The sequence below is a fragment of the Podarcis filfolensis genome (genome assembly GCF_964270895.1).
Source record: "Podarcis filfolensis genome assembly, chromosome: 4".
Taxonomy (NCBI): domain Eukaryota; kingdom Metazoa; phylum Chordata; class Lepidosauria; order Squamata; family Lacertidae; genus Podarcis; species Podarcis filfolensis.
Genome location: NC_139607.1, coordinates 41,671,255 through 41,695,947, shown reverse-complemented (window position 1 = coordinate 41,695,947; position 24,693 = coordinate 41,671,255). Strand labels below are relative to the sequence as shown.

The window sequence follows — 24,693 nt, the reverse complement described above, 5'->3', positions numbered from 1 at the left end:
AAAAGGGTTCCCCATCCCTGGTTTAACCAGTCAGCTCTTCCATACTCAGATAAACCTTGCAGCTTTTAATCATTTTACTTTTTCATGACCATGGAATATTAAAACAGTAAGGATTCGAGTTCAAGGTCACAGTGCTTATGACTCACCTACAGACTCAAAGTAAGTGCTAGTGTTGTATCTATATAGAAGTTGGGGAAAGCATGAACAATAAGATGTGATTTTTTAAAATTTTAATTTAATTTTAATTTTAATTTTTTTAAAAAAACCCTTTGCAATTGCCTATATTGTTGACTGCCTTTTGCACATTTTCCAACCATGAGCAGTATTTCTAAACAATGTTTCTAGAGCCATGCTATAAGCCGAGGCAGGAAGCGTAAATCAAGGGCCCCACAGTGACATTTTGAGTGTCAGGCACTCTCTTTCTAAAACGAGTCTCAGACACAAAACACTACGTTAAAATATATAGTTGATTGTAATGGCAGAGCTTTACTATAGTCATCGCTGAGAATAAAACGCCTGACCCATCTTTACATATCAATCATCACAGCATCCCTTTGAGGTGAGTTCAGCTGAGGTAGGCCAACGCGCCTGAGGCCACTGGATGAACTTCAGGGCTGAGTGGGGATTTAATCAGGATTTCTCAGATTGCTATCAAACCAGCAACTACACAACAACAACAACTAAAAAACAACAACAACCAAAATCTGAATAACCAGTTTATATCAATTATTGTACGTGTAGTTTACTATCTATACTTATATAACTGAGTAGTGAGCATTAACACTGTATGCCTGATAACTGATTCTGCAGCTGGTAAACATTTCACAGAATCATAGAGTTGGAAGGGACCCCAGGGCCCATCTAGTCCCTTGACACAGCTGTCAGTAAAATACAGCCTCCACATTAAACAGGCTCCTAGGAAGGGCTGCTCCAACCTCAGAAACCCCCTTCATGAATTTCTCAACATGAAGGGCAAAGCAACTTCAAAGAGCAGTGGGATCCTGCCTTTAGCCCTGCCCCTGATGTCAAGAGGCTCTGCCAAGCCCTGCCCCCCAACATCCACACATCCACGTGGACCTCTGAAGTAGGAACTTCAATGTCTAAAACCCCTGGTAGAGGACACGGATCCAGAGATCATGCTAAGGGTGGCCAAATTCCGTGTGACTTAATTTGAAATAAATTAGGCTTAGATGTTACTCCTCAAGGCTGAGCTTCTGTTTTGAACTATGCCTATCGTGTGCTCATGTTCCTGGATATGGGCCACATCAGCATGATGGGAGACCGGAGGAATGAATCCTGGGCCACGCTGAGTTGGGGGGAGGAACCAGGCCTCAGTGTTATCACCCAACAACAGGGCCCACATATGTCAATAGACTCATGTCTAGTTTGGCTGTAAATAACAACTTAGAAAGACATACACAAAACTGGCATTGACAAAGAGTAACCATGATGGATTATTTTGTTTACTGATTCATCTTTCTAGGGATTTTATTTTCTAGATCACAATGGCCTAGTCGGGTCAGTTCCTCCTGACATAGTAATGATAAATGCCCTTGAAAATGATCTTGACAATATACATCCTTCCCATTAGTCTTGTTTTGCCAACTGCAGTGCCAGACTGATAAAAAAAAATATTTATGCTAAAGACTGTTTGAGACCATTCACTTAATGGCTGGCTATGCTATCCTTAATACTTGAAGTGATGCAGCTAAGCTAACCTGAATATTTGAAGAGGCATAACTCACCCTAAATGTTGCAGCTTAAAAGAATCACTATAAATCTGCACAGATTATAGCCGTGGAATATAAGGGAGAAACTCATTGAGAGGAAAGCTGAATCCACATTTCTTAAACCTTTCTACTGTGTAATCTACTAAACAATACTTCTGCAATTTTATGAAAAATGCAAATGTTTAAACCAAAAGACAGGAAATCATACATTATCAATACACTTGCTTGAATTTTCACTTGATGTGTAAGGTAAATTCATAATTAGATATAAATATTTTTTGTGAATTTTGAGATTCGTAGTTCAACACTTGGGAGCTTAACATCCATCATCACCTTGCAAATCTTGTTTAATGTGGAGCTGACTATAATCATTAAGAGCTAGATTTGTTTTCTGTATTTTCAATCACTAGGTTTTTAAGAGCAAGCAAAGTATTGTGCAAAACCCCATTCCAACATGGTTTCATTAAACAATCCACCTAGAATGTCAATATTACAGTTCAATGCTGCTTTTGTATTGATTAGTTGACAGGGCATGCCCATGTAGCTAGAATCGGCACATCCAGCCCTTAAAAACTGCAGAAACATAGGATTCTTCAAACATTAATCAATGGTCATCTAGTTCTATATTGTCTATACCAGGGGCCAAGAACCTCTTTTTTTTCTGCTGAGAGTTGCATTTCTGCAGGAGGAGGAATGGTTCCCCCAGTGGAGCAGAGTTGCAACAATGAGCTTCCAGCAGCAGTGAGACTGCTGCATCCTGGGAGGGAAGGTTGCCAAGGTCAGAACTGTGTGGACACACCAGTGGAAACATTACAGTGCTTCTGAGGGTGTATTGCTCAGCCCTGACCTCACCACCACCTCATCTCTTTCCCCTTTCCAACTGGTACAACAGCAACAATGCTGTTGCCAGAAAGCTGCTGTTGTGGCTCTGTCCCACCAGGAGAGCCACCCCTGCTTGGGTGGAATCTGTTGGGAGTTACATGCTGGCAGTGGGCAGAGCCAAAAGGTGACAGAATCAAAATTAGGCAGACACCCCTTCTCTCTTTCCCTGTCCTCTCTGTAACCCCCCTTTCCTCTCTTTTCTTTCAGCTGTGTTTCTCCCCTCCTTGCCAACCACAAAAAAATTAGACCCTGGGCCATGTGAAATTAGACTGGTGTAACATGGAGCCTAGGGGAAGCGGGTGGCGCTGTGGGTTTAACCACAGAGCCTAGGGCTTGCCGATCTGAAGGTTGGCGGTTTGAATCCCCGCAACGGGGTGAGCTCCCGTTGCTCGGTCCCTGCTCCTGCCAACCTAGCAGTTCAAAAGCACGTCAAAGTGCAAGTAGATAAATAGGTACCGCTCCGGCGGGGAGGTAAACGGTGTTTCCGTGCACTGCTCTGGTTCGCCAGAAGTGGCTTAGTCATTCTGGCCACATGACCCGGAAGCTGTATGCCAGCTCCCTCGGCCAGTAAAGCGAGATGAGCACCGCAACCCCAGAATCATCCGCGACTGGACCTAACGATCAGGGGTGCCTTTACCTTTACATTTAACATGGAGCCTGGTGTACACTTACTGTCCGGAGTTACAGAGTAAGCCTTATCTGGAGAACTATGAACTACCACTGCACTATGGCCTATCACACTCCACCATGCCACACTCTACTTTGGATAGGTCCAGCTTGGAATGGGTCTGACTGCTCCACCCATGTACTCCCTGTGTCCACATGTGAAGATTTTTTAATGTAGACAGTGAAAAAGGGGGTTTCCTGTTATGAAAGCCCAAGGTCAGTGTGACACACACTTAATGGATTACAATGTATTTAAAGAGTATAGTCAACTATGGGGTATGGGTTGAGCTGGATGAACGTGTGGGGGTGACCTCTAGCCCAGTGTCTCTTTTTGTTAAAGAAGGGGGTTTGGACAAGAGAAATCAAGATGGCTGCTGGGGATTATAGTGATGGCCTGTCCAAGTGTCTAGGTACCCTCCTGTTTAAAGAAATAGTATGAGAAGGAGCTACCTAGCATCAGTTTGGATAGGCTGTGACCTTAAGATCGGCTCTTTTTAAAATTCAATCTTTATTTTTTGAAATCAACACATAAACACACAAAGAAAGCTTAGAAAAGGGAAAAAAGGAAAAGAAAACAGAACAAAAGAAACACAATACATCTCTTAAAAACAAAAAGAAATAGAACAATACATTCTAATGCACAAAAATATTCCAGCCATCAACTTCCGACTTCCTTGATATGGGTTCTTTGTTTCCTTACTTACTTGCATCTATTTTTCAACAAATTTAATCTTTAGTAAATATTGTTTGTATTCTTTATACCATATTCAATTCCAAGAGTTCTTCAAAGCATTCTGAAGTTTTTATATGGGGACAGTGTTCTTTTAAATATTGTCTATAGATCTCCCATTCCCTTTTAAACTTGGGTCGGTCGATCTCTAATCTTTTCCATCATGTCTGCTAGTTCCATATATTCAAGCATTTTTACTTGCCACTCCTCTTTTGATGGAATTTTATCTCCTTTCCACCCCTTGGCAATCATCATCCTCGCTGCCCTTGTTGCATACAAAAAGACCCTTCTTTTTCCCCTTGGGATGTCTGATGCCATTATGCCTAAGAGGAAAGCTTCCATTTTTTAATTAAACGTTATTTTAAACAGTTTTAAAAAATTCATTATATATAAGTTCCCAAAAGCTCTTTATTTATTTATTTTGCAACCCCACCACATGCGGTACATCATTTCCTCTAACTCTCTACGCTTCCAGCATAAATTTGAGTTGGTTCTGCACATTTTGGGAAGTTTGCTGGGGGTGATGTACCACCTATATAGCATCTTCATAAAGTAAAACTTTAAGATGGGCTTTTTAATGGCATCAAATAAATACTTTCGATTTGCATTCAATTCCTTGAAAATTGAAAACTGATATATTGATAATGGACTCACACTATGATTTATTATTAGTAGTAATAATAAAATAATAATACCTTTATTGTCAATGTACAACCTGTGTACAGTGAAATTAACCGCAGTAGTAGGGGGAACAGTCGGGTATTGTTTAATGTGGCAATTTCATGGGTAGCTTATCTTCCTTGCTGTTCTAGATGAACTATGATCACAACTAATAGGCAAGAAGTCAGTGGCTCAAATGCAGGAAAGATGTGTTACTTTTGAGCTGCAGAGCCTCTCACTTCCATGCTAATAAAATGGTATTGTAGGAGATGTCAAGTAACTATGGCAAGCTTCTCTTCAAGTGCATTTCCCATTAAAAGGCTGACAAAAATGGTCTAAGAGGAGTCATCATCTTACTCAAGTGAAACAGACATGTTGCCAATTGAGAGGGTGCCTTGGACAGCAGCTTATAGTAAAATGGTTTGGGGGGTAGGGAGAGGCACAGCTGGCTCCTGTGGTAGAATAATATGGAAAACTTTCCCCCACCACTGCATTTCCATGTTGAATATTTGCCTGTTCAAGGCAAAGGGAAATAAAGATGGCAATGGCTAGCCAGGTAAGGTGCATTGCCTTTAAGAAGCACAGTGGGGACCTGCAACAAAAGACTGCAGTATATCCTCATTTCCAAACAGGAACGCTCCTGCTCAGGGTTCCAGTCAGTAATGGCTTCATCAGAAATGTGGTAAACCATAAGGGGCTCAAGCAGGACCCGCCCATTTCTCTACTGACAGACACCCAGCATTCTGAGGCTACTGAGTTTGCTCAGTTTTCAGCATATTGTTTTGCCCCAGGACTTTTTAAATAGGTTATTTTGTACTTCAGTAACCACTGGAGTTTCACTGAGCATGCTTATACCTCCTCCTTGTTTCCTGGTGGCCCCATCTTGGCTCTTTCTGATGCTGCACCTCCATCTGAGTTTGCTATTAGAGTGATCTGTGGACAGGTATGGGAATGACTATTTACAATCAGTTTTCATTAAATGACAATAGGTAATATTTTCCCCAAATGTTATTTAGGGATACCATCCGAATAGCAAAGAAAGAAATAGATATAGTACTCCTACATCAGAATTTGCCGCAACCCAGAGGACTATTTCAGACCCAGAAGTTTAAGTGTGCTTCAACTAGAATGGTTTCCTCACTTATTTTAACGAAAGTAGAAGTTTTCCCTTGAACACTTTCTTTGCTGTGAAGATTTTAATGCCCTTCCTTAAAATGAATGTTGGTTCCATGTGCAAAATGCTGGATCTATTTATTTAAATAAGCATGTAAGAACCTCTAAATTTGAGGTGATTTTATGCAAGAAAGTTGGGTGTGACTAACAGTCTAATACTGTTTATATTTACTTGAAAGCAAGCCACATTTATTTCAGTGAAATTTGCTTCTAAGGTGACATGTTTAGAATTACTTACTAACTCTCATTGTAATCTCATTCACTATCATGGAAAAATTAAAACCAGTTTAACTTGTTCTTTAGGATGAAATCTGCAAGCATAGCAGCCCCTCCAAAGTAGATAAAGCTTATAACATGAGGTTATTGTGCTGGGCACTTTTCACGTTTCTTAAAGGAATCATCTATAAGTTTTGTTATTCGTTTTTAAATTTGGTTTGGCAGAATTGGATGAAATTTGCACACTTGTTACTTCTTTTAAAGGAATGAATCCTACCAAGCTTCAGATGGATAGATGCAGCAGTTTCCCCACAAGGGCACTATTTACAGTCTGGGGGTGGTTCAAGAAAGGATTCACTTAATCTCCCCTACTTTTTGTGAGCAATTTGAATGAAAAATGAGTGAGGAGCCTCTAGGTGAGAAACCTGTCAAGTTCCAGGTAATTGGTCTTATGCTGGGCACCGTTAAAGTCGATGGGGGAAGAATACTAAAAGAAACTCGCTTCCCTCCCTGTGGTTTTGTTGATTTAATTATGAAAAGGGGCATGCATAATAAAGGTACCCCATGGAAAGTAACTTGCAAAATTTCAGGAGGATTCATGCAAGGGCTAGGGAGTTATGATAAATGGAGGGGGGGTGGAGCTTCAGGCTTGTGTTCTGCTGAATTAGCACCAAAAGCTGATTTGACTGGGCATGTGGGCACAGAAGTGGATGTTCTAAGCAAGCCCCACTAGCAGAAAGAGTGCAGAATAAACAAGAACTAGGTGAAACAGTCACCTTTAGGGAAGGGATATTGAAATAGTGTTATTGGTAAAGGGACCCCTGACCATTAGGTCCAGTCGTGACCGACTCTTGGGTTGTGGCGCTCATCTCGCTTTATTGGCCGAGGGAGCCGGTGTACAGCTTCCGGGTCATGTGGCCAGCATGACTAAGCCGCTTCTGGCGAAGCAGAGCAGCACACAGAAACGCCCTTTACCTTCCCGCCGGAGCGGTACCTATTTATCTAATTGCATTTTTGACGTGCTTTCGAACTGCTAGGTTGGCAGGAGCAGGGACCGAGCAACAGGAGCTCACCCCATCGCAGGGATTCGAACTGCCGACCTTCTGATTGGCATGTCCTAGGCTCTGTGGTTTAACCCACAGGGCCACCTGCATCCCCAGTGTTATTGGAGACCATGGTAAAATCATTGCCTTTTATTAAAAGCCTGACCTGTCAGTCACAAGAGAGTTCTCCTTCCTCCACTATGACATTTGTTATTTTGGTGAGCCCTGGGAGCAATATTTCAGTTTTTGAAAGCACACTGCCTATAGAGTTTCTACTATATACAAATCTCTAAATCACCCTGTATCACTTTAGATATCCCTGCTTTAGTTCAGAGTGCTTTGTGGAGAAATAGCTCTGGCTCCGGCAAGCCCTGAATCTGTCTGAAGTAGTTTTCAGATCAGGGTTCAGGAGTCACCTGATGCACATCTCCAACAAGTACACAAAGAGAAAGCCAAATCAAATATTTAGCGACCATTTTCTACAATGGGACCGATAATCCTACATAAAAGCACTGACCTATGTCCAATTATGGTTTCCCCCCCACACCTTCTCCAAAGCAGCTGGAAAAGCCATTACACCTGATGGCAATCAAAAGGAAGCAGCAGTGCTGATCCAACTAACATTTAGAAAATCTTTCATTAAATGATTTAACTGGGTAAAGACTAAAAAAATTGCTTCTCTTTCAAAAGAACTGCATGGCAGGATTTTAATTAAAGTGAATTAATATGGTATTTTCATTAATAATGCAGTGAAAAAGAACAAATCGTGTGAAGGGAATTTAAGGAGGAAAAATACCCCTCAATTCTCTCCTTGCCCGACTGATTCTCACTTTTCTTCCATAACCCCTTTTGTTACTCAGTGTAAATAGTTGATTAAAAATCCCCTGAAGTATTAACAGATGAGTAGCCTTACAGAATTATTCTGAAATATATCTTCTCTCATGTTAATCATTTTTTGAGCTGCTTGGTTTTTGCCTATTCATTTTCTTGCCTTCTGAAAAACCGTATTGTTGACCCTATAAGAACAAAGACAGCAGTCCTAGACCCACTTACCTGGGAGTAACACATGTATTGTAGGAGCACAGATAAAGAACTTTTGTCCCCGATGCATAGCTAATAGCCCATTGCTAGATATACATCTCCATATCCACCAAAACAGGTGACCAGCCAGTGCATAGGGTGTGATGGAAATGAAGATATATATCTGCATTCTGCACATAGAGAGCTATTTCTGTGTGCAGTTCTCACTAGTTGATTGAAATGTTTGCCTTACTTTGCTCTTGAAGGTATTCAGAACCCATTTTCACATTTTCTCTGCCTTCCCTTTGAGCTACACCTGAGCTTTCCCCCATGTCTTAAGTCAATATTCTATTGGCAGCACAGGCTGCCCAAAAGGCAATCTCCCTTTCCCTGAGTCAGCAGATCTACTTAAGCTTTCTCTTTGCTACTTATTGTTAGATGGAAACTTCAACAGATTGTTGAGATAGGTCCTTAGCCCCCTGAGTCTATGACATCATCCACCTCTCTTGATAAGAAGGGAGTTTAATCAATGTGGCTGTCTGGAGACAGCCTTCTGGCCTTTTGACTGCTTGACTGACCAGTTTCCATGGATACCTGCTACTGACAGCCTTTGCCCAGCTGAGACGCAGACATAATTTTGCTTTCCATGAACAATGAAACTAAATCCTTAGGTCACAAGTAACTCAAGACCAATTCGTGGAGTAGAGGGCTATCAAGGGCTACTCTCATGGTGGCTTTTTCCATGCCACCCTCTCTGAGCTGCTTTACGAGACTGGGATCATTTTCAGAAGGCCATCCACTTCTTTTTGGGGTGACCCAAAAGGGGCAATTCTGATTCAGGTTCAGTTGTTGGCAATGTTTCAACATCCACTTCTTTATTTCTCCAGGCTTTTGGTTGTTAACTGCGCCTTTTGACAGAGTTTATTGTCTGCTGCATTGTTTTTTAAAGGTTGCTTTTTATAATCTTAATGGCTATATTATAATATTTGCATTGTGTTTCAAGATTGCTGCTAGCTGTCCTGGGCTCCATAGAAATAAATAAGAGAGGAAAATATAGAGCTTGTAAAAATATCCCAATCCACAATACAATCATGTAAACAAAATGGTACTGTAGGAGTTAAGGTTAAAATCTGGTGCATAGTTCTACTCCTTACATTCGGCACTATTGTAGACTAATATCATATACGCATCATTTCTGAGATCAGAGATTCTCATGTAACATATTGCCTTGCTTCTTTTGAACTGCAAGCTTTGATGATATATTGAATAGGACCTATGCTTTGGTTAGGATGATCACTGGGGAATCTAAAACTTCTTATTTTAAATTGGATTAAGTGGTTTGATTAGCGAAACAGGCTCCTACTGCAGGAGTTTTGAACAACGGCTATGTTCTATTTTTGAAGCTGGGAAACGAGAGCCATTTTGCTGGTGTGCATTTTCCCAATGTGCCACTGTAATCTTCGGTGACTCCAGTTCCTACAATTAGAAACATCTTTTTAAAAATAAATATGCACTAACATGCTGTGAAGCTGAGGGAAAAGGTGACTAGCTCAAAAAGAAGAGCTGTGTGGATATGTGAGCAGCTGTTCAAATCAAAAGCACTTTGCAGTACAGTCATACCTTGGAAGTCGAATGGAATCTGTTCCGGAAGTCCGTTTGACTTCGAAATCATTCAACGTCCAAATCACAGCTTTTGATTGGCTGCAGGAAGGTCCTGCAGCCAATCGGAAGCTGTGGAAGCCCTGTCGGACGTTTGGCTTCCAAAAAAAGTTCGAAAACTGGAAGTCACTTCTGGGTTTCGATCGTTTGGGAGCCAAAACATCTGAGTTCCAGCATGTTTGACAACCAAGGTACAACTGTATTGCAAAGGTTTAGATCTACAGTTCTGTACTATAAAGCAGGAGTTCCCGAACTGTGATCCACCGGTGGTCCACAAGCTTCATTCAGGTGGTCTGTGCCAACGTGTGGCAGGTCTGTGAAGAACGCTTACAGTTTGAATCATATGGAATATAAAAAAGAAACGAAAATGCAATTAAAAAGCCTATGGCATCTAGAACTCTGCAACTGTTGCATGAGTAGGCGGGATAATAATCATTCAACGCTTCAGAAATTTTCAAGTGGTCAGTATGGAAAATAAGTTTAGAAACCACTGTCATTGATGTTTTCCACAGAGGAGGTATTAACAATTGTAAGTGGTACAGCCAACACATGAAGTTAACATTGTCATTTTTAAAGTTCGTGATTGGCCACCTATAGTGCATTCCTATACATACATGCTTAGAAGTCCCATCGTGCTCAGTGGGGCTTACTCCCAGATAAATGTGAATAGGAATGCAGCCTTAAACTTTCTCCCGTTGAAATGATCGGCAAAGCCATCATTATTTCTTCAGTGTCATGAAATGAGCAGACCTCATAGACTAAACAAACTATAACAGAAACGTCAGGTGCATGTCGAGAATCTATGGGAAAAGTCCATTTGAGTTGATTTAAAATTCTGAGCAAATGGATGTGTAAATGGGTCTTACGTGTGAACATATCAGAATCTGTGCTAGGCATTTGGTAAAGTAATAGCAGCCATAGGAAAAGATAATGAATTCAGAGGAAGCATACTGCACAACATTTAAATGCATCCTTGTATTTGGAACCTGAATGCTATCCCAACATAAGTTCCATGTATTATTGCTGTCCATACACATCAGGGAAACTCCTACAAACAAACAAAAACCCTCTTCTAAAGCTCAATTTTTAAATTGGACAAGGCAGAAGGCCTTGTTGGGCACCAAGAGGAGTATTGAAGCACAGTGCCCATGGCTGCCACATTGGGGGTCCTAGTCTTAGCTTCTGATGCAGCTGCATGGGCAACTGAGTACAACTGTGTGTGTATGTCATATATTCTTCCTGTTCACCCATGACACATAAAACAATAACATTGAGAATGGCCCTGCAACAGTTATTTGTTTCTTATTTTAGACTTGTGTACTCTGCCTCCCCCCCACCCCCGCCATGAACTCAAAGCAGTTTACACCATGAAAACACACATAGAAAGATATCCACTATAAAACTACACACACTCCATAAAAATGAATATCACAAGTGAAGATGACTGAGTCATGGTATTCTGGAAAGCTTTTATTATATTATATAGTTTACAAAATCCCTCTACTTCAACAAATTAGCAATCATTTCCATTCCCTTAAAAATAAATGCTCAAAAAAAAAAATTGTATACAACAATCATTCAGAACACATATGTTTTAATCCTGTACTATTTATTCCTGAAGTAGTTATGTAACGACGACGAAAATGGCAGGAAAAATGGGAAGCCGGCTACAACTCTTTAATCCTTTACATTGCCTTCAGCAGCAGGAATGCTGCTCCTTTCACAGTGCACCTACAAGAGTATATGTAAAGGCAATCCTAATTATGTTTACTCAGAGGTAAGTCCTGTTATTGAATTCAATGGGGCTTACTGTCATATAAGTGGGGTTAGGATTGCAGCCTAACCCATAGCTCCTATTTGAAATCAATGGGACAAGTTATTTGTGACTTAATCCCATTGATTTCAGTGGAAACTTAAGTGCAACTAACTTTGTCTACATCCAGCCCTGACTATATATATGTACTGAAGGTTTTATATGTGCCTAACCAAACCCCTAAAGAGATGCTGGTCTCTAGGGTGCAGGGAGAGGGTGTATTCCTGAATCTGAACTATACATTTCACAGTTCTTTTACTTAATGAGTTTAACATCCAGGATCTACAACCAATGGGCAGAAACAGCATGGTTACAGGAAAGATCAGAATGTGGAGTCAGATATTTGCTTTCTGCTGTTATAGCAGCGGTTCCCTGCTGAAGAGAGAAATCTGCTTTTGCTTTGGTCCTAGTTCCTATATGCAGTAAGACATTATCAGCCAAAGTTTGAGCAGAGGGGATGGCTGAAAGTTATGAGGTGGGAGGGGTAAGAATTGAAATTAGCGAAGCGAACAAGAAAGAATTCCTCTTTCCTTTCTGGCCTTAGTAACCGTTTTTGCCTCAGACTTAGAATTAAGATTTATGTACCCTTACACAGATACTGTTCCACATTCTTCTGCCTAGAGGAATGTGGAAATAGTGCTAGCATACAATATGCACATCTGCATTCCAGGAAGGACGAAACACAGGAAGGCCAAACCTGAAGTCCAGACCAGATCAGCACGTGCATCTTTTATCACCAGGGAAGAAACAGCTCAGAGGGTGAGTGGCATTTTGAACAGGAAAAACAGCAGAGTAGGAAAGGATAAAGCAACCACATTTTAATCTTCTCTTCCTTCAAAGCTATTTTTGATCAACGGGGGGGGGGAAATAATAGAAAATATATGTGACAGGAAGTTTTGGATGTCTTCCCTCCACTTTAAACAGCATCATGGCCACCACACCAAGTTTGTCCACTATGGTCTTCTGTAAAGCGCAAGTGTGCCATTTAAACCTTGTTAAGCCTGCAATATCACTACACTTACATGTGAGTAAAGCCCAATGAATATAGTGGGACAAGCTTCGGAATAAAGATACATAGAGATAAACCTGCTTAAATCACAGAGTAGAATGTATTTATGAAAATAACCCATAAGAAACTATCCATCTGCATACATTTCTCTGAAAAGATCTGCCCTTTTTTATACTCTATATTTTGAATAGTTTCTATATCCTGAACAAGCAATTAAATAGTAGATCTTGGCAGGTCACCCACAGATATCAGGGCACACAAAACAACAAATCTGGTCCCTGCTTGGCCAAGGCTGTTCTGAAGCAGCGGTAGCTCATTAACAGTTTGGAACTGTCCCAGTAAGGGAGTGATTCCAGCAGGTGACTTCTTCAGCATAGGACATTGGAGAGATCGCTACCAAACCTCGCTACCAAACCCGACAAGAGTCTCCACCTCGATTCATTGTTGTTGATTCTGGGCAGTTGAAAGCTTTCTGGAACTCCTCGAAATTACTCACAGCACCAATAACTCTGCAGGGGAGGGAGAAAAGAAAGATAAGTGGACTCTTCTCCAGACTTTTGGAGATGTTGTTTCTTCAGATTCATGAGTTTGGACATTGTGTTCAATCATAGCTTGAATGGGATCTATATATTATATGTACAGGGTGAGTCCTTTAAAAGAGGCCCCGTGGATACAGAGTACACATGTTCCACGGCGCCTCTTTTAAAAGACTCACCCTGTATACGTTATATACATGTTTATCTATGAGAATGCCATAGCCCACTCAACCACTTCAATCTGCTGAACTGGCACTGTTACAGGTCCCCCCATAATACCCATTCCGTGTGGCTAGTTTCTTCACTGTACTCTTTTTGGTGCCTGCTAAAAACATTTTTATTTAGACTAGCTTACCCAGATATGTAGATTGTTGGTGAGTCATCTGTTTTTCATTTATGGTTAATTTTATTTTTTTGCATGTTTCAAATATTTATTTTTGCCCCCCAAAAAATTCTCTTTGTAAACCACTTTGAGAATTTTTACAACCAAGCAGTGTATAATATGTGTGTGTGTGTACACTCACTCACTTTCTCTCTCACACACACACATATATATGCAGCAGTATGTATACCCAATTAATGCAACTTTTAGCTTTTAATTAGAAATGCAAACAATCTTGCAAAGAACTGTTCCAATATAAACTTCTAAAGCACAGCAGGAACCCCCAACACAGCATGTAATAAAAACAATTTAAAATGCACAATCCTGCATGCTTGAGTGGTGGTCCAAGCTGGTGCCTCAGCCAGGTTGCTTCATGGAAGGGCCATTCTGTCAGGAGTATTTAGCTTTTACCCATTCTATATTCATAGGGAAAGTTTATGCAATGATTTGTTGTTGTTTTTTAAAGAGAGCATTTGCATAGAGAGAGCCCCAGCAACTACAGTTAGCAATCCTAACACCTGAGTTTTATCAAAACAGAAGAACAGCATCCTGTTCTCACATGGGCCAACCAGATGGCTGTGAGAAACCAGCAAGGAGGACCGGAACACAAGAGCATTCTCTCCTTCTGCTGTTTCCAGCAACTGGCATTCAGAAGCATTGGGGCCTCTCATCATGGAGTCCGAGCACAGCCATCATGGTTAGTAAACGTCAAATCCTTGAATTTGGCTTATCCTTTATTCAAGATCACAAGCTGCAACATTCCCTCAGAGGAGTTGCTCCACCCCTTGGTTGCCATTTTCTGAACCTTTTCTAACTCTACAATATCCTTTTTGAGGCACCCAGACCTGTACACAGTATTCAGGGCCGGATTTAAGTTTGATAAGGCCCTAAGCTACTGAAGGTAATGGGGCCCTTTGTCCAGCCGTCCTTTGTCAACAACAAATTGTCACTGTTTTTTGTGTTGAATATATGCTATATGGTAATTTAGGGACCTAATAGGTATCTAAAGCCATTTGCACATAACAAATAGGAGCCTACACAACACAAAACACTGTTGCTGTATGTAGGTTTTATTTTATTTGTTTTTTATCTTATATTTTGGAAATGTACATCCAGGTTTTTTTCCTTCAATTTTTTTTTGGGCCCCCAAGAGAGTGGGGCCCTAAGCTATAGCTTGTTTAGCTTATACGTCAGTCTGGCACTGACAGTATTCCAAATGCAGTCATATCTTATATTTGTAGGCTTTATTATCTGTGGCTTTATTTTCAATTGCTTTCCTAATGTTCTCTAGCATGGATTTTGCCTTTCTCGCAGCTGCCACTCATTAGGTCAGTACCTTCATTAAGCTATCAGCTACAGCCCCGAGGTCTCATTCATCCAACCACCAGTTGGAATCCAGAGAAAAAAGGCAACAGGGTCTTCCCAGTAGCATTCATTGTTAAATGTACATTTTAGCTACCTTTCATTATTCTGCTTCCTAAAGTAAACAACACTAACATTGTCAATCACCTTTTGAACCACACTTCAGACATGGGCTTAATCATACTCGTTACCCCTTGTCTGAACTGCCTTCAGATCAGCAATCTCATCTTGGCGATGAGGTGACCAGAACTGCGCACAATATGGGCACATTGCTAATTGGTCTAATAGCATTATAATCCTCTCTGTGTTATGCATTGATATCCGGCTTGTTCATTGCCTGAGGCAGCATATTAAACAAGGATCTTAACAGTAGTGCCCCTAATTTTAGCCTGATCTTTTCCCCTGAGTTATTAACGTATTACCTACATAATAGTGATTTCTATGTGCTTAATTTAAATTACACTGTGGGTTCATTCGGTCTAAGACCCACTCAGAACAGACCCACTGAAATTAATAAACATGACTAAGTTAAATTTCAGTGGGTCTACTCTGAGTAATACCTAGTTGAATACCACCCTGCATCCCACCCATTATATATTATATTACTAATTATATATACAGTGGTACCTCGGGTTAAGTACTTAATTCATTCCAGAGGTCTGTTCTTAACCTGAAGCACCACTTTAGCTAATGGGGCCTCCCGCTGCGCTGCCACTGCACAATTTCTGTTCTCATCCTGAAGCAAAGTTCTTAACCCGAGGTATTATTTCTGGGTTAGCGGAATCTGTAACCTGAAGCGTATGTAAGCCGAGGTACCACTCTGTGTGTTTGCAGGGCTCTGAATTGAGTCAAGTGTATTTGGGTGTTGAATGATCTGATAATAAAAAATAAACTTTACTGTGGAACACCTGTTGGATGTATTAATACTACATTTGGAAAGGGTAAGGGCACAAAACCAGAACATATGCTCATAAATTCAACATCAAACGGGTGCTTGGTCGCTGAAGAGAAAAAGAAATACTATACTGGATACCAACTTTCTATCAACAGAACAGAGTTCACATTTATGGATCTGGTTGTTTCTGCCTCCCGCTTTGCTCTGTAGCCCATTGTTTGCCCTCCCTGATATGGGTTGGAAAGGTTGGAAACTGGGTGCAATAAGTGGGGGTGGGGAGTGCTGCAAAGTTGAAAGGAATTGCACTCTCCCTTGTGAATGGAAAACCAACATAGGATCCAACCCCTGATGTTGCCATCTACTCTATTAAATATCCCAATGACTAGTGTTACTATTGTGGGGTAGAGAGACACACTTTAAAATACCTGAACTGAGGAGGGCTGTGGGCTCCAGTGTAGATTTGCTCTCTTGCACCTTCTGGTCTAAAGGCATTGCATCTCACCTAAGATTTAAAAACAGAAACAACAAGCCAGTGAATTTATCTCTACCTAAAATCCTCAATATAGTTCATTTATTTCTTTTATTTTAAATATTACTCAACCAATCTTCACCAAAAGATTCCAGAGTCACATACGTAAACAGTTGTGGGCTCCAAACATTTTTTTCCAGCACTTTATTTTCACATGGAAGATTTTTCTGTTCCGTAAGTTCATAAATTGCAATGCATGGATGCCAACTGCAAATGCAACCTTGGCTATTTAGCTTTGTTTACTAAATACAAGTAAAATAAACATACTAAATTAGATCACTCTAGGACACCAGGAAATGTTCAAATGCTAACTGAAAAATTTCCCATGCACAGTTAAGGAATTTCCCTATTCATTTTTTTCCAGGAAAACACACATTACTGATACAAAAATATGAATAAAACTATTCACGTGCCATCAGTATGATGTAAATCAACGTAGAGAACAAGGCAAGAGGCAATCAAAACACTAAAAATTAAAAAGCATTTTAATCAATCTGTTTACAACTGGTATTGTAGGACCAGACAGGTGTGAACAGAACAGTGTCAGCTAAAATATTTAAGAGCAACCTTGTACACACGTATACATGCCCATGTACAAGAGAATTGAACTTCCTGTGAAGGAGGACAGAGTCATGGGGCAGAGCTGCCTCATGAGCCAGCTGGAAGCAACATCACTGCCCAGGGAGAGGCAAGGAAGTGGCCAGGTCATGGCTGTGCACAGGTGAGAGCATCAAATTGGCTCCACCACAATCAGGTCACATTTGGACCAAAACAAACCATGATCCTCCATTTTGGCTTAACGCTAAGCCAGGGTTCTGTTACTCTCACAGGAGGAACAAAGCAAGAGCCATGGTAGGCCCTTCAATTACGGTTTACTATGAAGTGCAAAAGCAGCCGATCTCTGAGTAGGTATGGTTTGTGCTTATAAAGGAGGAAGTGGGAAGTGAGAGAAAGAGAAGGAAAAGAGATGACAGGTTGCTCCCCCCAGATCTACACTGCAAGAAAAGCTGTGAATTAAGAAAGTTCTTTTTGTAATCAAGCAGAATTGTCTATTCACACTAAGCGAGCAGCTAAATACATACATCCATTCTGAAAGGGCATCTTGTACTACTCACATGAGCGTAACTTAGAAAGAAGAGCTGATTGTGGGTGAAGTCAATGCCTGGTAATAGGGCCTCTTCCTCTCCTTGTCTCTTTTCTTTGATCCACTTCCTATAGGCCTGATGAGAAGCACAATGAACACATTTAACTAGGTGCAAATTTCATCAACCCTTGTTACTCAATGTGGGTGTGTGTGTGTGTGTGTGTGAGAGAGAGAGAGAGAGAGAGCACGCTTAGAAGCAAAAAGAGCTGCCTACCCTGAAAGCCTCTCGCAAACCTCCATTATCTGCAATGTTTTCTGCCAAAGTCCTCTTTCCTTTGACCTGGTAGAATGAAAGAATATCAAGAATCCAAATTGTTTATATTTGTAAATTGCTTAGAAGTCACTTTGGAAATTAAGAGGTGCATAAAATAAAATAATAATAATTTTCAAAATAATTATACTCTACTCCATAGCTTAGTCCCCATAGCCAACTGGTTTCCATGATATTGTAAAAGATAGTATATATTATCATCCATCACTGTTCTTGCACTTACATTCAAGCCCGCTTTCTTCCAATAATAGTTGTTGTACTGATTGACCATACATTTTGTTTTCTCTTTAAATTGCTCTTCAGAGTCCAAAGACCACCAGGGATCCAAATTTCCATTTTTGTCATATTTGCGGCCTGCAATTTTTTTCAGAAAGGAATTTTTTAAATATACAATTAACATGAACATGAGGATTAAGCAAATAAAACCAGACACATTTCTTAAACCACCCTGCACATGTTTGCTTATATGAATCTACTATTATAGAGATTGGTAAAACTACCCATTTCTTGCTCTTGTGGACATTTCCCCCCAGGGAAGGGTATAAAATTATGAGTTACATTCACTTAAAAGACTCCATCTAAGGAAGAAATTTGGGGTACTCAGTGTTTCTTTGGCAAAAAACAAAATAAACAAGATGCTGGGACTCTTGATAAAAGTGTCATTGGTATCAACATAAAATGGCTGCCATGGGCAGCAAAAAGAAAGAGGTACTCTGTATCACTGAGTACTGTCACAGACACAAAAAAGCATTGGACATATTCTTCCCAATTTGCATTATAAAGCATTTTATCCCCCCCCCCCTAGGCTTCTTCAGAGAATCTACAAAAAAACTTCAGAAGTTTTCAAGCTTTCTCCCCAAAAAATAAAAAGAAACGAGACAAGGGGAGATTGCCCTCAGCCTTCCCTGACAAAGTTACCCTTTGAAAGGGCTTGACAACTGATGGCAGTGACAGCTTGGCAAGGTCTCCTTGCACCACCATACAAATCCTCATGATACATTTGAAACATAACTTCTCCCAAAGAATCCTGGGGACTACAGTTTCCCCCCATTACAGAGTTGCCAACACCAGCCTCTTTAACAATATACAGTACATAACTGTCAACTTTCAGATTTGAAAATAAGGGATCAGCAGCCTCGAAAATAAGGGCTCAGTAGCCTCACCTGAGTCTACGGGATATCTACGGGATATCTAACAATCCGGGATAGCAGCGGGAAGCAGCAGGAAACGGCGCTGGAATAAGGGACCCAGGATCCTCTGTGGTACGTCATGTACATTGGATGTGCTTTAAATGTATGTCAGTGGATCTGTCAGCAGTTATCTTTTCTAGTCAATAAATAAGCCATCTGTTTGAGTACTCACCGTTATTATCAAATCCATGGGTAAACTCATGCCCAACAATTACTCCAATGGCACCGTAGCTTAAAGACCTGTAGAAGAAAGGAGAGCTTTCCTGCGATACGTACACACTCACATAAATTTCGTAAGACTGTGCAACAGAACGCAGTTATTTGGGCATCAAGAATTTGAAAACAAAGGCATTTTGTCCAAAAGACAGAGGGAAAGAGAAAAAGAAAAATGCTGTTTAATGCAGGGGTGATGAACATTTTTAAAGGCCAAGGAGTACATTCTTTCATGGAGAACATTTCAGGGGGGCTGCGTGCCAGAGGCAGAAGTGAGCAGAGCAACAGGTGTGACTCTTGATACAGTAGGCTACATTCCTGCTATGCAAAAGTCAGAGATTTTCTATACACAGAAACCCAAACCCAAACATTCCTCCATGCAGGCAAGCGAGAGCATTTTCACAGTTCAAGGACACATTTTAGCCAGATAATCATTTATAAACGCACAAATTATTTATAGTCTAGCCAACCAATAAAAATATGTTGGTTGTGCCTAATGAGCGCTTTTGTATTGATTTGTTTGTTATTCTTGCTTATTTCTAGGGCACCGACCACAGCTAGTGCGCTGTATGTAACACTGAAAACAAACAAAACAATAGAGGCCTTGCCCTCTGGTTTACAACTTAGTCTAGATACACAAAGGGGAAGAAGAGAGGAGTAGAAATGGAGGCGTTCAAGATCAGTGAAATGCCAGTGCTAAGAGATGAGTTTCTATCAGTGTTTAAATACACCAACGGTAGAAGCCAGATGGATGCCATGAGATAAAGAATTGCAATGGCAGGTAGCAGCAGGGGAGAATGGATGAAGTCCGGGAACGACAGATATAATTAGGGGGGGTTATTAAGGGTCAATGTACCAAAGGAGCGATGAAAGAAGTGGGGTGGGGGGAGCACAGACAGATAAAAGAGCCTAGAGAGATGTAGAAAGAATGAAGTCATTTTGTAGGCAACTCAAGACGTTTAAATAGAATACAAGAAGGAAAAAGAAGCTAAGAAATAAAGCAGGATTTCTTGGTCCTATGTCTATCTTTAGAAGAGAACAATAGAAAGTATTTTAATCCAGATTGGCATTTACGAAACAAAATTAATTCAACTGGCTTTTTAATTCAGCTGCCCTACAGAAACTTGAAGCATTTCTTAGTTAGCTGAATAAATAGTCAGTTAATAATATACATGAGTTAGTAGGGAAGCTGTGACCCTCTAGATGTTGTTGCACTCAACTCTCAGCATACTCAGCCAGCATGGCCAATGGTCCAGGAAAATCGGAGTTGTAGTCCAACACCACCTAGAAAACCACAAGTCCCCCACCCAAATATACAGACATTGTTTTAGAAGGAGGCGGCTGAGATTTCAAAATCATCTCTCACAAGATTTAGCAATCCAAAACATGCCTTCTGAGTAATGTCTAAAACCTGAAGTCTGGTTTCATTTTAACCCTACTTTTTTCTTTTGTTATGCCCTCCATGAAACATAGCTGGCATGTAATAAAATGCTTCATACTGATATGTTGTTGTTTTTTTCTATCAGTGCAAAATTCCATTATAGGCCTGAGGTTAAAATTATACATTCTGTGACAAGTTTATTATTTTATATTGCATTGGAGACAGGTGTGGCATAAGATATGGAATACAATCTTAAGAGTTAGACTGTTCAAGTTTTGATAATATCAAGCGGTGTGCCTAGAATATAAAACCAACCCAGATCTCAGCATCTTTCTTTGTGACTGAGAAATATTGGGACAACGGCACAATACCCACTGCAAGATCTGTATGAGAAATGCCGTTGTTCTCATGTCCTGCTTGTGGGTTTCACATGGATCCTGGACTTGGGCAGTGTACACACTAACCCATTAGTAGCAGAACAATGGAGTTTTTCCTCAGTCTAGAATCGCTAATGGTTGTCCTCAAAATGATATTCTCAATCCAGATTGATTCTAGATCCTGCTGTCCACAAGAGAGGGTGTGGTTATTTGCAAGTGATGATTGCCATCTAAGTATACACCCACCAACAACATCACTGGGCATGTGTGGGTGAATCTTCCATTACTGGGACCACCTACATCTGTTTTCAAATGGACACACTGCTGCGTAACGCACAATGAATCTGCTATGAGCTTTTCAGAATGAAATGGGGTTTCTCAAGAAGGGCTTTTCAGTAGCAAAAAAAAAAAAAAAAAAAGAATCAAGAGATCTCGACAGTGTGTGGACCATGTAGCAAAAACAGTCTCCATCTGGGGATAGCTCAGGTGGTAGAGCATGAGTTTGAGCCCCACATTGGGCAAAAGATTCCTGCATTGCAGGAGGTTGTGCTAGATGGTCCCTTCCAACTCTAGAATAATTCCCAGAGGGATTGATTGTAAAACCACCCTGGGAACTGTAGCTTCTGGGAGGAGAATAGGAGTCTCCTAACAACTCTCTGCACCCTTAACAAACCACAGCTCCCAGAACTCTTTGGGGGAAGCCATGACTGTTTAAAGTGGTATCATGGCGCCTTCAAAAAGAAATGGTGTGAGTGTAGCCTTTATGTGCATAGAAACCCCTGACATTTGCATGGCTGGAATGTAGCCCACTGTACAAAAGTAAGAGTCACTTCCCTTGCTCCTCACACTTTTGCCTCTGGCCTTGCTCACTACTTTCATGTGGCTGGTGAGGGAACATAGTCGTCAGGCAGTCATAGGTTCTGAGCCCTGCAGTACAACAAAAACTACACATATCTCCTGATTTTCCAATTTCTCAAGAATTTCTACTATACCAACTTCATTTAGCAAATTATTTGCCAGTTCATTTCCCTTTAGGTTCCTTTTATTTATTTTTCATACCTATACATACAGCATTTTAGTTTTAAGACTTTGCTTTTACCTGGGATATTCTTTTCCCCAAAAGAATGGCTTCTGGAGCTCTCCTGCTGGGAATCCTATGATTTAAAAAGAGAGAGAGGCGTAGTAAATTCAGGCCAACTGAGTTCTGAAGCCAGGGCTTTTCTAAGTCTTTTCAGATACTTCCCACTCTTAAGATCAGTGGAGTTAATCAGATGGTTAACATGACCATATATGAATCAGGAACACTGCATTGGCTTACAAATGGACCAGATGCTGAGGCCAGGCAGGCAAAATTTAAAAGACATTTAATAAAAGCATTAGCTAATTTTTTAGTTTTTTCACCCCTTTTTTTGTAAAATAGATAGCAGTTTAAAAAAACAGCAGAGCTAATGCTTAAGTGACTGGGTTTTTTAGTAACACAGAGAAGCAGTGGTGGCACCATTATATCTGTGGGATGACTTGTAGCTGTTTTTCCTTCAAAACAAAAATTAAGCCTCATTTTTGAAAAGAGTGATCACGTAATGTATAGTCTGCTCCTGATATAAAGAGCTTGCAGTTGCTGATTAAAAGGAATATTGAACTCTTCTAATCTCCCACCTGTCAAAGACAGCAAACTAATTGATCGATTAAATATATTTATATACTACCCTTCATCAGTTTACAGAATGGAAGTATCAATAAGCAATAAAACCGTGCAACAAAAGCAACCTGCAGATAAAAACAGAGCCATCAGCAAGCTTTTAAAATGCGTAAAAGACTTCAAAGCCCCAGACGTGTTATGTTAACCCTTCAAGAAAATCACAACTGCTCAGAGTGTTCTCATCCCCTTCGGATGTCAGAGGATGGGGCTTAAAGCCACTTTTGGACCTAAGAATAATCATTCCTATAATCTGCTTTCTTTTGTATACCGTATTTTTCAGCCCATAGGGTGCACCAGCCCATAGGGCGCACCTAGTTTTTTTGGGGGGAAATAAAGAAAAAAAATTTATTTCCCCCCCCAGGCGCGGGGCTGGGGCGGGGGAAGCCCGAGCTTCCCCCGACCCCAGGCCCCAGAACAGGCAGCTCTCCACAAGCCCTGGGAGAGCTGCGGGAAGCCCAAAGCCTGGGGGGTGCTGAGCTCAGCGCGCCCCCAGGCTTCAGGGTGCAGGCAGCTCTCCCACGGCTTTGCGGATAGCTTCCTGAAGCCTGGAGAGCGAGAAGGGTCGGTGCGCACCGACCCCTCTCGCTCTCCAGGCTTCAGCAAAAGCCTGCATTCGCCCCATGGGACGCACACACATTTCCCCTTCATTTTTGGACGGGGAAAAGTGCGTCCTATAGGGCAAAAAATACGGTATTTGCTGCTTCTTTTCCAACTATGCAATTTCCCCCTGTTTCATCCACCCTCCTCTCGTCTTCCTGCTCCATCTTTCTCTGCTGTTTATATAGAGCCGGAACAATCCTTCCCACCCTTTTCTTCCCCTGGACTCCTTCCAGCCAGTTAGCATGAGCAGGAAGCCAAACTGCTTTGTTGCTCTCAGATGCATCACAGCTTCCACAGTTGAAGGTGGCCAGGCACTCCCACCTATCATCTCTCAGGAAAGGAAATGGGCAAATACTGCCTGGGAGAAGAGTTGGTGGAAGAAGATTGGAAGAAATTTAAAGACTATCTGCAGAAACACTGTAAAATTAATGAATGTTAAAATGATGTTGGATTGAAAATAAGTGGCATTAGCAACAAAGTTAATAAGAATATGCAAAAATGAATTGATAATGGATGAAAATATAGAGTTATAATATGTTAAGATATAGAGTTAAGATAAATGAAAGAGGGTAAGGATTTGCTGATTTGATTATGTAAATGGGAATACAAAAAGGGGAGGTGTGAGGTGGTCAAGGAAACAAGCTAATGAGTTTAAAGTTACAAAAATGGATTTGTTTTTAATTTTTTTTTATCTATTCGTTTTTTGTATTTTGTATTTTTATTTTTTCTCTTTTATGTATTTTTGTATGTTTTCTTTTTTTATCTTTTTCTTTTCATATGTCTTTTTTGTATTCGGTAAACCTATGTTTTTGTAAAATCTCAATAAATATTTTATAAAAAAAAAGGAAATGGGCAAATACTTCTGCTTTAGGTGACACCTGAGGCAGTTCTCCTTGGTGGTGAGCTTTAAAGGGCAGCAGACTAAAGAGCAGAGGAAACTGAGTTACTGGTGTCCTAATAAGTGATCAAATAGCAGCAGAGAGCATAACCTAAACAGTCTCTACTTGCCATACCTGGTTCTGTATTACAGGCTTTCAATGTCATATCATATTATATGCATCCATGGAAGGATTCTACATAATTTGATTTCACATTTAGTTCAATAAAGGTATTGCTTTGGTTTCCTCTTCTCTCTATTTTTTTATTTATTCCTGCTAATACACCACAAAAAAATCCATTGAAACAAAACACCATGCTGCAAGTGAGCCAGACAATGATTCACTTGCCTAAATGGGTTAGACGGTGGGCATTGCACATCCACACACAGTTTGCGAAGTGTCCCTGTGATTGATTCATCGTGTTCTTAACTTTCAGGTCAATGGATTTCCTAGACTTCAGGATTGGGTGTGAACTGGGCACATGAAGAGGAAATTGTATGACTGCTTTGCCATATGCTAAACTCTGTACAGACGCTGTTAAGAAGTCTGCAGGATCTCATATTACTTGGCTTTTGCTTTCAGCAAATGTTAGCAGAGGAAACCCATGCCTTAAAAGTACTCTCTTTAAGGGATAG

At 40.6% G+C, this 24,693-nt stretch overlaps 2 protein-coding genes across 6 annotated transcripts in view; one reads left to right on the top strand and one right to left on the bottom strand.

Moving 5' to 3' along the window:
- The window catches only part of LOC310762005 (uncharacterized protein), a 352,306-nt gene that overhangs the window by 200,458 nt on the left and 127,155 nt on the right, over nucleotides 1-24,693 (top strand). For all 4 annotated transcript variants that reach the window (XR_014547773.1, XM_083612453.1, XM_083612455.1 and 1 more), the window contains one exon: nucleotides 14,057-14,216. Coding sequence is in view for 3 of the 4 variants with exons in the window: in XM_083612453.1 (XP_083468579.1) it covers nucleotides 14,057-14,216 (160 nt within the window). In the remaining variant the exon portion in view is untranslated. The remainder of the gene's footprint in view (nucleotides 1-14,056; nucleotides 14,217-24,693) is intronic.
- The window catches only part of PHEX (phosphate regulating endopeptidase X-linked), a gene marked incomplete at its 5' end in the record, with an annotated part of 104,893 nt that continues 91,436 nt past the window's right edge, over nucleotides 11,237-24,693 (bottom strand). For both annotated transcript variants that reach the window (XM_083612270.1, XM_083612271.1), the window contains 7 exons: nucleotides 11,237-13,110; nucleotides 16,202-16,278; nucleotides 17,421-17,525; nucleotides 17,664-17,729; nucleotides 17,944-18,074; nucleotides 19,083-19,150; nucleotides 21,981-22,035. In XM_083612270.1, the coding sequence (XP_083468396.1) occupies nucleotides 13,008-13,110; nucleotides 16,202-16,278; nucleotides 17,421-17,525; nucleotides 17,664-17,729; nucleotides 17,944-18,074; nucleotides 19,083-19,150; nucleotides 21,981-22,035 (605 nt within the window). In that variant the 3' untranslated portion in view covers nucleotides 11,237-13,007. The remainder of the gene's footprint in view (nucleotides 13,111-16,201; nucleotides 16,279-17,420; nucleotides 17,526-17,663; nucleotides 17,730-17,943; nucleotides 18,075-19,082; nucleotides 19,151-21,980; nucleotides 22,036-24,693) is intronic.